Below are 13482 nucleotides of genomic sequence, written 5' to 3' on the forward strand. Positions count from 1 at the left end.
AAGCTGTAGCGCTTGAGGGGGCGCAGCTACTGCGCTCCAACTTGGCCCACAGGAAGTACCTAAAGAGGTCACTTATGGGGCATATGACATCATCATTGGGCGAATGTTCTGGTCTCCATAACAGCGCGACAGGGGACGCTGGCTACTAATGTTTTTTGGTGATAAGCAGCGAGCCTGTGGATGACCAAAGAGGGGCAGGATGGATCCTTTGGCAGTGGATGTGGTCCCCAACACCAGCACCACGCAGGTAAGCCTGGGGTGTTTTGTCACCCTCTTGCTATCCCTGTGAGTGTTCCCTCCCCCTCCCCCCTCTGCGGTATTAGGAGGGAGGAAATGTGTCCCCTTACACCCAATACCGCAGAGGGGAGAGGGAACAATCACAGGTATAGCAAGAGGGTGACAAAACACCCCAGGCTTACCTGTGAGGTGTTGGGGACCACATCCACTGCCAAAGGATCCATCTTGCCCCTCTTTGGTCATCCACAGGCTCGCTGCTTATCACCAGGTGTTACAGAGTGATTGAAAAAAAAGGTGGGTTGCGCTAAAAAATTACATAAATATTGGATCTGTGAAAATAAATAAGTGAATATTACCACCAGTCCTATATAGAAATATGTGCAGAAAAAATCAGTGAAGAAACCAGTGTACATATATAAATACAAAAAGATCTCTCCTATATATTAGGGGAGATACACAGATGAAAAATGGACATCTAGAAATTGACCGGTCCAATAATAAACGTGGTACGGTCATATAACAGTGAAAAGAAACACAATTAATAAACAGTGCAAAAGAAACACTTTGATGATCATAACATTAAAAAGTCCATATAGAAATTTCCAAGTTGAGGGATAGTGATAGTAGCTCCACAGTGAGGGAACGGTGACAAACCATCCAAACTAGTGTAGACTGTGAACACCTCCACCACAGTTACGGAGTGATTGCTTCCTGTCAGAAAAAGCTGACATCTGTTAGAGGTGAGCTTGCGTCTACCTTTTAGCTCATTTAAAACGCTAATTGACAAGCTTCAGGCTCCGGCGGAGGGTCTGTCTTCCATTAGGGCTTCAGTCGGTAGCACTCCACAGCAAGCGGAGAGTGAAGACTCTGAAGCTGAAGTCAGATCTACCCCTTCTTCTCTGGAAGAATTGGGGTCAGATATAGAGCCCAGAGATAGAGAATCCACAAGGGGCTCAAGGTTTAAGTTATCTTTAAAAAAACAAGAGACAGGTGCCTTTAGGTGCAGTAGTTTTAAAACACAGCTTTAATATATAAAATAGTAGCACTCACATTTTAGATGAGAAAAAGCAGGCATAGTATATTGAATGTCATGACGAGTATCCCAAATCCCACGACTTTTTTAAAAAATTTTTTATACAGCCTCAGGATATAGTTTCTATTCTACATTGATGGCAGCCCTGCGTGCATCCCCTGGATTGAGTCCCTTTTGCATTTGACATCTTACATAGACGTTTTTAAAAGTTTTATTATATGGACTTTTTTCCAATATAGAACATAATTTAATTGCATTGGGCAAAAAATTGACTCTTGGATTAGTGCACCTATATTTGTTGTTAAATTATCTTTATAAGATGTTGATGACTTATTAATGGCTATCTATACAACACGAGTTGAAAGATGAGGAGGTACAATTATCCAAACATGATCTTATGTACAAGGGTTTGCATAAGAAGTAGTGTAGAGTTTTTTCCAGTACACGGTTCCCTGATTGATACTGTCAAACTGGAGTGGGAAAATCCAGAGAGAAAACCTTTCTTTTCTGGTAACCTAAAAAGGTTTCCTTTTTGATGAGGAAACAGTGCAGCCATGGAACAAAAATCCTAAGTTGGACGCACCTCTTTTAAAGGTTTCAAAAAAACTCGGACCTATCGTTTGACGATATGGGCGCGTTAAGGACCCGATGAACAAAAGAGGGTATATCCTTCTCCACAGAGCCTGGGATTCAGTGTTTGAAATCTTATACCAGCTCTGGCCTCCACATGTGTAGCCAGAAATCTCTAAGTATGGTTGACACAAATTCAGACACATTTGTTGGCAGATAACAGAGCAGATTTTGAAGTCCTTCCCTCTCCTTTTTCGTGCAGTTGGATTTTTGGCTGATGCTTCCGCAGAGTCAGTAAGAATGTCTGCCTGTCAGGACTATGGCCTTGGTGAATTCGGCCAGAAGTAGCCTATGGCTTAAAACTGGTTAGGTGATTCAGCCTCAAAGTTGCGCCTATGTGGGCTTCCCTTAACGGCTGATCATCTTTTTGGCCCAGGACTGCAGGAGGCCCTGGAACGCACAGCCGATAGCAAAAAGGCCTTTCCAGAGAAAAAAGGCCCGTCAGCCAGAACGTTTTTTTTTTTTTTTTTTTTTTTTTTCGTGGCCAGGGTAGGCAGCAAGGGCCTAGAGAAAAGGACAACATGCCCAAAAAACATTGGACAGGGCACAAAGGCAGAGGTAAGGGGGGGGGGGTTCTTGTTTAATACTCCTCAGCAACCCATCAAGCCTCAGTGACTCGTGTCCCCCAGTGCGAGGAAGATTGAGGGCCTTTCTCCCACAATGGACAGCAGTCATCTCCAGTCCCTTCATCCTGGACCTAGTGATCAATGGGTACAGGCTGGAACTTTCTCGCCAACCACCGGAGAGGTTATAGATCACCTTACCTCCCCAAGATCGGGAAAAAGTGAAGGCTCTGGGTCTCCAAATTGGAGACTTATTAGATCAAAAAGTCCTGATCCCTGTTCCCCGGTCAGATCAAGGCAAGGGGTTTTATTCCCATATATTTGTCATCAGAAAACCGTCAGAAAAGTATCGGCTTGTCCTGAACCTTTGGTCTCTAAACTGTTCAATCAGATTCAAGCACTTTCGTATGGAGATGGTATTCACAATCATAAACCTGCTTTACCCAAACTGCTTCATGGCCACTTTGGATTTGAGGGATGCTTACCTACACATCCGTATCCATCCAGCCTTCCAAAGATTCTTGAGACTAGCAATCAGGCTGGGAGCAGAGACTCGGCACTTTAAATTCCAAGCCTTCCCCTTCGGTCTGTCCTCAGCCCCACGCAATTTTACAAAGGGGTTGGGAGGCGCTGGCTCTGCTAAGGTTAAAGGTGATGACTATTATCCCTTACCTGGATGACCTCCTTGTGGTGGCAGAGTCAAACCAAAAGTTATTAGCGGATCTCCAGACTGTACAAGATTTCCCTAGGCTGGCTAAAAACATAGAGAAGTCTTCCTTAATTCCGGGCCAGAAGGTGACATATCTGGGATACGACTTTTGCTCGGTAGACCAAAAACTTTTTCTTCGACAGGAGAAGATTACAAAAATTATGCAGACTATGTCAGCCTTACAGACCAACCAGTCGGTCTCGCTGAGACAGGTTTTGAGAGCAGTGGGTCTAATGACCTTGTGCTTTCCTGCAGTACCATGGGCAAGATTTAATCAACGTCCATTAGAACTGTTTCTATTAATGAACTGGGACGGAGACGCATGTCCCTGGAATCAAGGGTTTGGTTACCCGTCAGGGTAAAGAGAAGCTTGTGGTGATGGAGGACAAACCTGCACCTAACAACAAGGTCTCCCATGGTCCATTCCTATATCCCAGAGGATCACTAAGGATGTGAGTTCCTGGGGATGGGGAGCCCATCTCAGCAATGCATTGGCACAAGGAGGGTAGTCCTATAGGGAAGCAAGTGCTTCATCTAAACGGAGAGAGCTGCCAGCAGTTCAGAGAGCCTTGTGTACCTCAAAAAACAGGGAGGCACGAGGAGCTGGATTCTTCAATCTATTGCCCAGGAGATTTTATCATGGGCAGAAGGGAATCTAACTTCAATTACAGCTGTGCACCTGAAGGGGGCACAAAATTGTCTGGAAGATTATCTCAGCCGCTACCGGGTAGATGGAGACAACTGGTCCCTTCATCCCAAAGTCTTTGCGGATCTCTCCAACAGATGGGGATGTCCCGAAGCGGACCTGTTCGCAAATCAAAACAACCACAAGTCAGAGAGGTTCTTTTCCCTGAACCCAGCAGATCAATCATTGGGGATCGATGCTCTGGCGAATCCATGTCCATTCGGCCTCTGTTGCACCTTCCCGCCGATCAGACTTATTCCGGAAGTCCTCCGTTGGTTTCTTCTAGCAGAAACAGATCTTATCCATTCTGGCCCAAGAGGCCATGGTTTTCCCTGCTACAGACTCTGGTCTCGGAACCTCCACTGAGTCTTCCGAAGAGAGAAGACTTACTATCGCAGGGCCCAGTGTCAAACCCACGGGTGGTTTCCTTAAGCTTGATGGCTTGGTATCTGAAGAAAAGATACTGTATGCCCAGGGGTTCTCTGACAAAGTAGTCAAGACTTGCAGAAAAACAGTCACTAGAGCCATATGTTCCAAGGTTTTCAAAAGATTTAACTCATGGTTATCTGAAAATCAAAGATTAACTCATGATATTCCTTCAATTTTTTTTTTTTTTTTTTTCAAGAGGGTGTCAACAAAGGTCTTTCTATTAGTACCTTAAAGGTACAGGCAGCAGCCATTAGTGTTTTCCTCCAGTTTTCTCTCCTGGAAAATCCCACTATAGCCACTATAGCCCTGCCATGAAAGATGGCTATGTACAAAAAAAAATAAATAAAAAAAGCTAATTGATGGCTTTAGTTATGGCTGGGCCAGCAGCAATGGCTGACTCCTAAAAGAAAGCCACAATAATTGTAACTATTGCTGCACACTTCTATATTAAGGGATGACATATTTGAGCAATTGTAACTGCATAGGCTTATAAAGCTGAGTTCCACAATTTTTTTATAAAAATAAAATCTCAAAGGAGCACCCATCCTCCTCCAGTGCAGCAATGTGCATCTTCCTCTGGTCCCAACAGGTTCTCCATTGCAGCTAGGGAAAAGGGGACCCACTCCCAGGGGCCCAGGAATAGGGTTGCCACCTATCCAGGATTCACCCGGACACTTCTGGTTTTGAATCATGTGTCCGGGTTTCAGTTCTCCTGAAACCTGGACACAATATACAGACGGGTATGTGGCTCAGAACAGGGCCTGATAGGAGGGTGAGGGGGCACTATGCACACCATATTACTGTTTTCTTTGGAGCGCACAAAGATGTCCCAGGTCCACTACAATCCTCTAGTCACCAATGTTTTTCCAAAACAAAGTGTTCGGGTTTGGCTTGAAGAAAAAGGTGCAACCCTACCCAGGAAGCATGAACGGGGGGGGGGGGGGGGGAGAGAGGTCGCGGTCACACTCACACTCCAGGATTAGTCGCTGTGGCGCCACATGAGCAGGCTGTGAGCGGACACAGCTCCCGCCAACCCCCTCTACTTCGCTGCCTGCAAACCTGCTAAAGCTCCGGGGTTGATCCCCAAAATTCACAGCACTTACAGGGGGACTCATGGACCGCTTTGTGGAGCGGTCATATGCTCGGGCTGTCTCGGCATCGCCATCCCCTGCAGAAGACGCGGCCTTCGACGCGGCTAAGATGGCGACCGCAATGCCAGCGGACCAGATCGGACCGTCGATAACAGTAGCGATGCAGGAAAATCAACGACCAGCGGGCATAGCCCAAGAAGTTGTAGCCCTCCTAGGCCCTACTTTGACAGCCACGGTGGATGCGGCCGTACATAAGGGTCTGGAACAGCTTCATATAGAATTGCAAGCTCAGGCACAACGAATTACCCAGACGGAAGATAGGATATCTTTCCTGGAAGACGACACTACTGCCCAATCGGCGACGATTGCCTGTCTCTCGGCGGAGACAAGAGACCTGTGGGACAAGATCGATGACCTCGAGAATCGCTCCAGGAGAAACAATTTACGAATCATTGGTCTTCCGGAAGCTGTTACTACGAATCACCTCGCTGACATATGTGCTAAAGTCATACCGGAGCAGTTGGGTCTTCGCATACCCTGTGTTGTCGAACGCGCACACCGCATTGGTCAGTATGAAGACACCCGTACTAAGCCTAGACACGTCATTGTGAAGTATCTCAATTATGCTGACAAGGCGGCGATTCTACAAGCTTTTCGGCGCAACCGCAACTTGGCCGTCGATGGAGCGAAACTACTACTGTTTGCGGACTATTTGGTGGAGGTTATGAAACGTAGGAAAGCATTCGCTCCGGTGTGTACCACACTGCACCAACAACAAGTGAAGTTTTCCCTGGCTTACCCTGCTGTTTTACAAATGGAAACCCCTTCGGGGGAACGACTAACTTTTACATCACCGGACGAAGCAACACGATACTTGGCCCACGCTGCCACGGAAATGGATCACACCGATGCCTCGACCGGCTCTCCATCCCGCCTTCACTCTCCGTCGGAAGATCGCAGACCGCGCTCCAGCCCTAGCAAGCCGCCATATAAACGCACCCGCCTCACCCAGCTGTCGAGTCGTGTGGGCAATCGAGGCCGATGAAGTCGGACGCTTGAGTACCGATGTAGCCGAATCACTGCTGATCGCACCAACGACAGACATGGCCTGATAAGTATAATCTTGCTCTACTCCCTCTTTACTTGCCTATACTCCTGTAGTCCACACCAGTTTCACATTTCTATGGTCTTGTGGATCAGGGCCCCTGCTGGGTCGATGCGACTATAACGAAGTCGAATATGTTCTGTTTAGCTGCACCTACCCTACTTACTACTGCTGTTGTAGCTTACTTTTGCGAGCTGGACCGCCACGTCCTAGCGGCAAATACTTTCCTTGGCCTGCTACTTTGGTGTATTCCGACACTGACTTGCACTCAAAGTGTGAAACTGTACTATACAAGGAAATTGGAACCTCTGCCGCCATCAGCCTGGGCTATCCCCATACCGACATTTACACCGTCCCCCACACTGGGTGCTAGACCCAGCTCTCGATCACTACTGGACAATATTTGGCTATCGGGGGGGCGGGAGGGTCAGTTTCCGCATATAGCTGAATGTGGAAAAAAGGGAAGTTCATGGTAGATTGTTTTGATACCTTCTGGTTAATAGTTTATTTTTTATTTCTTTCACGCTATGCCTTTCGATGCATGATGTTCTTTATTACTTGTTTGCATGAGTGTTATATGCCTTTAAACCTAGGAGCGACACGGTCTTCGAGAGTCCCCCTCTTTGATGGATCGAGACTATGGGGAAGGTTTCCCCCCTGTCTCTTAACGTTGAATTCTGAATCATTTCAATTATGGCTTCATCAATCGAGGGGAATCACTTGAAAATCGTGTCATGGAATGTTAAGAGGCTTCGCTCTCCGTGTAAGCGGATGATGATCCTTAGACATTTGAAGAGGTTACGAGCGGATGTGGCTCTGTTACAGGAGACACACCTGTCGGCAGATGATTTGCAGCGTCTCCGTAGATTGTGGGTGGGAGAGGTTTTTGGGTCTTCTTCTGATGGTCGTAGGGCAGGGGTAGCGATCTTATTACATAAAAAGCTAAACTATGCTATTAAAAATGTACAACTAGATCAGCAAGGCCGCATGGTCACAATCTTCCTCAAATTAGCCCATTCGGATATTGCAATTACCAATGTCTATGCCCCTAATTCACCTGACTCTACCTTTTTTCGAGACTTGACTACCTGGACGACGATGGTACCGGAGGCTTTGCACATTTTGGGAGGACATTTTTAATGCAGTAATGTCACCTACCCTCGATCGCTCAGGCAGACCCGCTGCGGGTGGGTCGGCACGAGACAAACCTATCTTCCCACCGACGCTTTTGGCTAGAACGATCGAACAGTTACGACTGATGGACCCGTGGAGGATAGCTCACCCAACGGGCAGTGACTTTACTTTTTATTCCCCCCCTCATGACTCGTTTTCCCGTATAGATTATCTCTTTGTCACCCAAGCGCTTTTCCAACTGACTCGAGACCCTGAAATACACGACCCTAGGATTTCAGACCACAGCCCAATAGCTAGTAACTTGCTAGATACACTATGTGGCGATTCCCCTCATACTTGGCGAACAACGAGGATTTTCGCTCTGTGCTGGAATCGGCATGGACGGAATATACCTCTAATAATCTGGAACACCTTTCTAACCCGAATCTATTCTGGGAGGCTGGTAAAGCATTTCTGCGCGGTAAGATTATATCATATACTACCCAATTCAAAAGCAACGCCAAAAGGCAATACATGACGGCGAGCGAGACTCTTCGGTTAGCGCATGAACGCCTAATATCCAACCGTACGCCTGTTAATATTAGAACATGGACGACCGCCAAGAGGGAGTTTGACCTCTGGGCGGAACAACAGGAATCGGCTAAAGCGTCATACTCCACTCTTTACTTCCACAAATTCGGTAACAAGGCAGGTAAACTGCTCGCCAGGATGTGCGCTGGAACTAAAAAACCTACGCGTATTATGTCCATGAAAGACACTACGGGCTTATTACACACCTCCCCCGAGGAAATTAGCAAAATTCTTACGGATTATTACACCCAACTATACTCTACAGATCCGTTAGATCAGGAGGGAGCGGCGACCCTTCTGAATAAATTACACTTACCCGAGCTCACCACTGAGGCTCTAGACGCCCTTAACGAACCCATTTCGATTGAGGACATTCAGGTCACGATTAAGTCGTTGGCATCGTCTAAAGCTCCGGGCCCAGACGGCCTCACTGCTGAATTTTATAAACTGGCCAAGGACTTCATTCCGGCTACTTTGCAAACCGTCTTTAGGGCAATGTGGGAAGGTGGTCCATATCTCCCTACGGGAACTCAGGCGTACATACGGCTTATTAGTAAAAAAGATAGGGATCCTACTCTCCCAGGGTCGTATCGACCAATATCGTTGATAATCGTGGATGTGAAAATTCTATCTAAAATTGTCGCAACTCGTCTTGCGTCGCTACTCCCATCCCTTCTGCACCCAGCCCAATCGGGTTTCGTTAAAGGACGCTCGGCTACATTGAATATTCGTAAAGTTTTGACTGTTTTAGAATATGCCAAATTACACCCCGACCAGGATGTAGCCATAATGTCATTGGATGCCGAAAAGGCCTTCGACAACATTAGTTTGTCTTGGCTTTTTCAAGTGCTGGAAAAATTAGCATTCTCTGGACCGATCCTGAACTTCCTACGCCATATGTACGAATCTCCGACGGCTCGTTTAGTGACACCTGACTTCGTATCGGAAACAATCCCCCTGACGAAAGGGACGAGACAGGGCTGTCCTCTGTCCCCCTTATTGTTCAATCTAGCCATCGAGCTGTTATCTAGATTGATTAACTCGACTAACGGGATTAGTGGGATAACGCTGGGAGATCACACGCTCCGCTCCGCCTTTTTTGCGGACGATATTTTACTATTTTCCACGGATCCGGCGGGAGACTTTGGGCGCCTTACGGACATATTCCAAACGTTTAGGTCCTACTCTGGGTTACGTATTAATTTTGATAAAAGTGAAATTTTGTCCCTTAGACCTAACTTAGCCACTGCTTGGGCCTCTAACTCCCCCTTAGCAATAGCGAACCACTATATTACCTATCTAGGAATACGCATTGGCCGGACACCCTCAACCATTTACTCGCTTAATTTTCCTCCGGTAATATCGAAAGTTGTAAAGGAGCTGGAGGCTTGGGCGGCTCTTCCTCTCTCGCTTTTCGGGAGATTACTATACCCAATGCAAACTATTCCTCTCTTAGTTAAGCACTCAGATATCAGGTTGATTCATTCTGCATTAACAAAATTTTTATGGGCCGGGAAGAAGCCGAGGATTGCTTTGAATAAGCTGTGCCTCCCGAAGGTAGAGGGAGGAGCGAGCCTGCCCAATATACGGTTTTATAACCTAGCATGTCTACTTAGACAGGGTCTCGACTGGTTCTTAGGAAAGTCCAGGTATTCGAATCATTCTTTAGAAACCGCAGCAGTTTCGCTGTTTGCCCTTTCAGCTATCCTCCATTCGAACCCAAATAAGTTACCTAACCACCTCCGATCAAATTTATTGATTAGAGACACAGTGATAGCTTGGAGGGAGACACGCAAACTGTTGGGGCTACCATCCGATATTTCCGCTATTTGCCTATCCAGTCAAATCCCATGTTCCCTCCGTCCACAATGCATAGTGTATTTGCCTATTGGGCTGCGAAAGGTCTCACTAAGGTATATGATGTATACTTGCACATTTCAGGTAAACCTAAGCCTTTCCAGATGCTGGCGCGGGAGTTTTCCTTACCAATAACCCATTTCTTCTACTACCGCCAGCTCCTTAGTTATTTGGGTGACAGACATAGACACGTAACGAATCAGTTTCAGAAATCCTTCATAGATACGATACTGCAAAATGGGGACTACTCTATTTCTACCATTTATATCTCTCTTATTGACTATCAATCCGCCAAATACCATCTACAACCATTTCGAAAGTGGGCAGACATCTTCGATGATATGGATCTCTCCGGGAAGCTACTAGAAGGGTACACTAGAGTTAGACATGTTACGATCTCCAAAACATGGAGAGAAACCCAATTCAAGATTCTACACAGAGCTTACTACCCCTTCCGTATTAACCGCACTGATCCCAACCAGGAAAGTTGTACATGGTGCTCAACACTACGCCCCACGCTTCTCCATCGCTTGTGGGAATGCCCACAGGTTACGACTTTTTGGAACTCAGTGTTGCGATTTATTCGAGATGTGGCTAACCTTGACCTACCCAGGGACCGCCTCTTATGCTTATTCGGTTGTACCCCATCTGTTGAACCACACCTTGCGGATAGCTCTACGGATATACCTCAATGGGTTCATTTATGTCTTCTGGTCGCACGAAGAACTATCCTAACACAATGGATCAAAACTTCACCGCCCTCACTACAGGCTGTGAAAAAAGCCCTGGAAACTCTTTGTTATCTCGAACGCTTGGATACCATCCTGCTAAGCTTTAAATCTACCACACGTTTCTTTTCGAGATGCCGCAAATTTATGGAGCATGTTTTTTCTAAAGAGGACATACACATGACTATGCAGCCATTCCGATACACAGAATGGTATCTCAAAAGGGATATTACTAACTCTTTGGGCATACTGAAGATACCCAGTAGGGCAGCTAGGGAGAAACCCCCCTGAATAGTTAGTAATAAGTAATGAGTAATAGATACAATTTCGTGATGACTTTATGGTATTATTGTACGTGCTCAGTGATAAACCGTGCTCTCGCTCCTATACACACCGTTATGCTTGTATGGTTTTTAGGCATATTGTTGTTTGATACGAACCATGTATATGTTTTATGTACTGCTTCTACTCCTACTGTCTATCGATTGCTTGTCATTCGAAGTAAATCTGAATAATAAAAAAATGTTATCAAAAAAAAAAAAAAAAGAATGCTGACCGTCGGCTTGTGGAGTGTACACACACTTCCGGCAGTTGCAGATGCTGCCACTACTGTAAGCCTTACAGTAGTGGAAGTGGAGCGAAGGTCACATCATACACTTTATTTTATTTTAGAACATCAGCATTTTAAAAACACTACAAGCAATAGTTATTATTGGCAATCCAATAAGTTTATTTGAAAAATCTTTCATATTGTAAACGATGGTCTGCTGACATCTCTTTCCACAACTTCCCGTATTCCCTGCATGCTTTGCAACTTCTCTTCTGCCATTTACTTTTGAAGGACTAGATTTCCCATGGTACCTTACTGCCTACAAGCCTTGATTTCTGTAGTTGAGAAGGCAGGCTCTGTGAAATGCATAACACAGCAGTGCATCCTTACAGGTATTGGTAAAAACTTGTTACAGAATTCAAGGAAGTAAATGTATGGGGATCCTGACATAGTTTAGAAACTTCAAGATTGCTCAGATGAATAGGAATGAACTAGAAATAATTGAGCTACAATATGGAAATCAATACTATTTTGACCATAGACACACTTAAAAAAACAAAAACAAAAAAAAAACAGGTATTTATAAAAGGAGACCGGATTAGAAGGAAGGGGAGGGAGGCACCCCCTCATTCCTTAACCCTAAAGCTATGATTAATTCTTGTGAGCCCATGAATACAATCCAGGAAGACCATCTATTCATATGTCATGATATTGGGCAACTCATTTTCCATTTTCATTATGTGACTTTCTTGTATCCAATCATTGATGGGTGACATTAAAATAGTGTTTCAAAACCTTGCGATAATGGCTCTAGCTGTGCATAGGAAGAAGTGTGTTAAAGAATACTTTGCTGTGGTGACTGAACCAGTAAATGTAGACAGCAGTGCAAGTTCTGCCTTCAGTCTAGTTTGAAAAATTGATTTTAGTATAGATTTGTCCCAAATTTTTTTCAAGAGGAGACGTGTCCTTTCATTACCCAATCTTGTGCAGAGAAAAAAAGAAAAGAAAAGTTTGTGTTTTTCGAAATAAAATGGAACTGGACATTCATGTCAATGTTTTCTCTGCTATTTTCTTTGCTTTTCATATTCTTAGGTAGACTTCATCCCTTGATTCCCCATGTAAAAGTGATCTTTCTTTTTTACTCCTAAGGATGGAAGATTTAACGAATCCAGAAGAGATCAGAGTTAATCCTAAGTGTGACCGCAAAGTTTCTCTATATGGATATCTGCGTGGGGCATATTTAAAGAATAAGAGCCAAGTTCACTTACCAGGTTATACATTCAAATGCTTTATACATTCTCTTTTTTTTTTTTTTTTTTTTTTAAGACTTGGGAACAATTATGGTTCTCAAGGTATTGTGGCTTTATCCCGGTCACTGTCCTAGGAGAACTCTCAAACCCCACTGGTCAGTTGTGATCTGTATTTTTTAGCATGTTCCTATGCACAGACGCCTGTGGATATGTGAAATGTCAGTGCTGTTTAGAGAACAAAATGTCTTTCCATTTTATATTGTGCTGTTCTGATTCTTGTACCATTATGTCTGTTTTAGGTGTTGGGGATTTTGCCCTTTCAGATGTGAGCTTTTTGCCTGATCCATGTCCACTCCCAGACAAACTGAAGAAGCGTTCACTAAATGAAAAGGAGAAAACAATCTATGCTCCTCTCTCAGGCGTCGGTGGTGTGGTCTATGATAAAGATGCTGTTTACATAGACCTAGGACCACATCATATTCAACAGGAGCAGCAGGTATGTCCTCACTCTTAAAGAGATAACCTTTACACCCATCTACTTCCTTCACCTTCAGGTGCAGTTCAAAATCAATGCTAAATAAAGCTTAAAGGAGTTGTAAAGTTTATTTTTTTAAATAACAAACCTGTTATACTTACCTCTACTGTGCAGCTCGTTCTGCACAGGGTGGCCCCGAACCTGCTCTTCTGGGGTCCCTCGGCTGTCTCGGCTCCCCACGCAAGTACTTCTCACGTTCATGCGAGCTCCCTCACATGGTGAGAAGCACTTGCAGGCACGCTCCAGTGATACAGCCGGCGGCTATAGCCGCTCACTATCACTCGGCCCCGCCCCCAGCGTGCCTCATCATTGGATGTAATTGACAGCAGCACGAGCCAATGGCTGCGCTGCTTTCAATCCATCCACTCTAGCCAAT

General features: G+C 45.2%; 1 protein-coding gene across 1 annotated transcript in view; it reads left to right on the forward strand.

Annotated features, from left to right (window-relative positions):
• Nucleotides 1-13482, forward strand: part of BMS1 (BMS1 ribosome biogenesis factor) — a 59391-nt gene that overhangs the window by 14017 nt on the left and 31892 nt on the right. The window contains exons 7-8 of the mRNA XM_077453956.1: nucleotides 12471-12592; nucleotides 12871-13067. Coding sequence (XP_077310082.1) covers nucleotides 12471-12592; nucleotides 12871-13067 — 319 coding nt within the window. The remainder of the gene's footprint in view (nucleotides 1-12470; nucleotides 12593-12870; nucleotides 13068-13482) is intronic.

Source organism: Lithobates pipiens, unplaced genomic scaffold (assembly GCF_037356315.1).
Source record: "Lithobates pipiens isolate NorthernLeopardFrog02 unplaced genomic scaffold, aLitPip1_a1.2 Scaffold_25, whole genome shotgun sequence".
Taxonomy (NCBI): domain Eukaryota; kingdom Metazoa; phylum Chordata; class Amphibia; order Anura; family Ranidae; genus Lithobates; species Lithobates pipiens.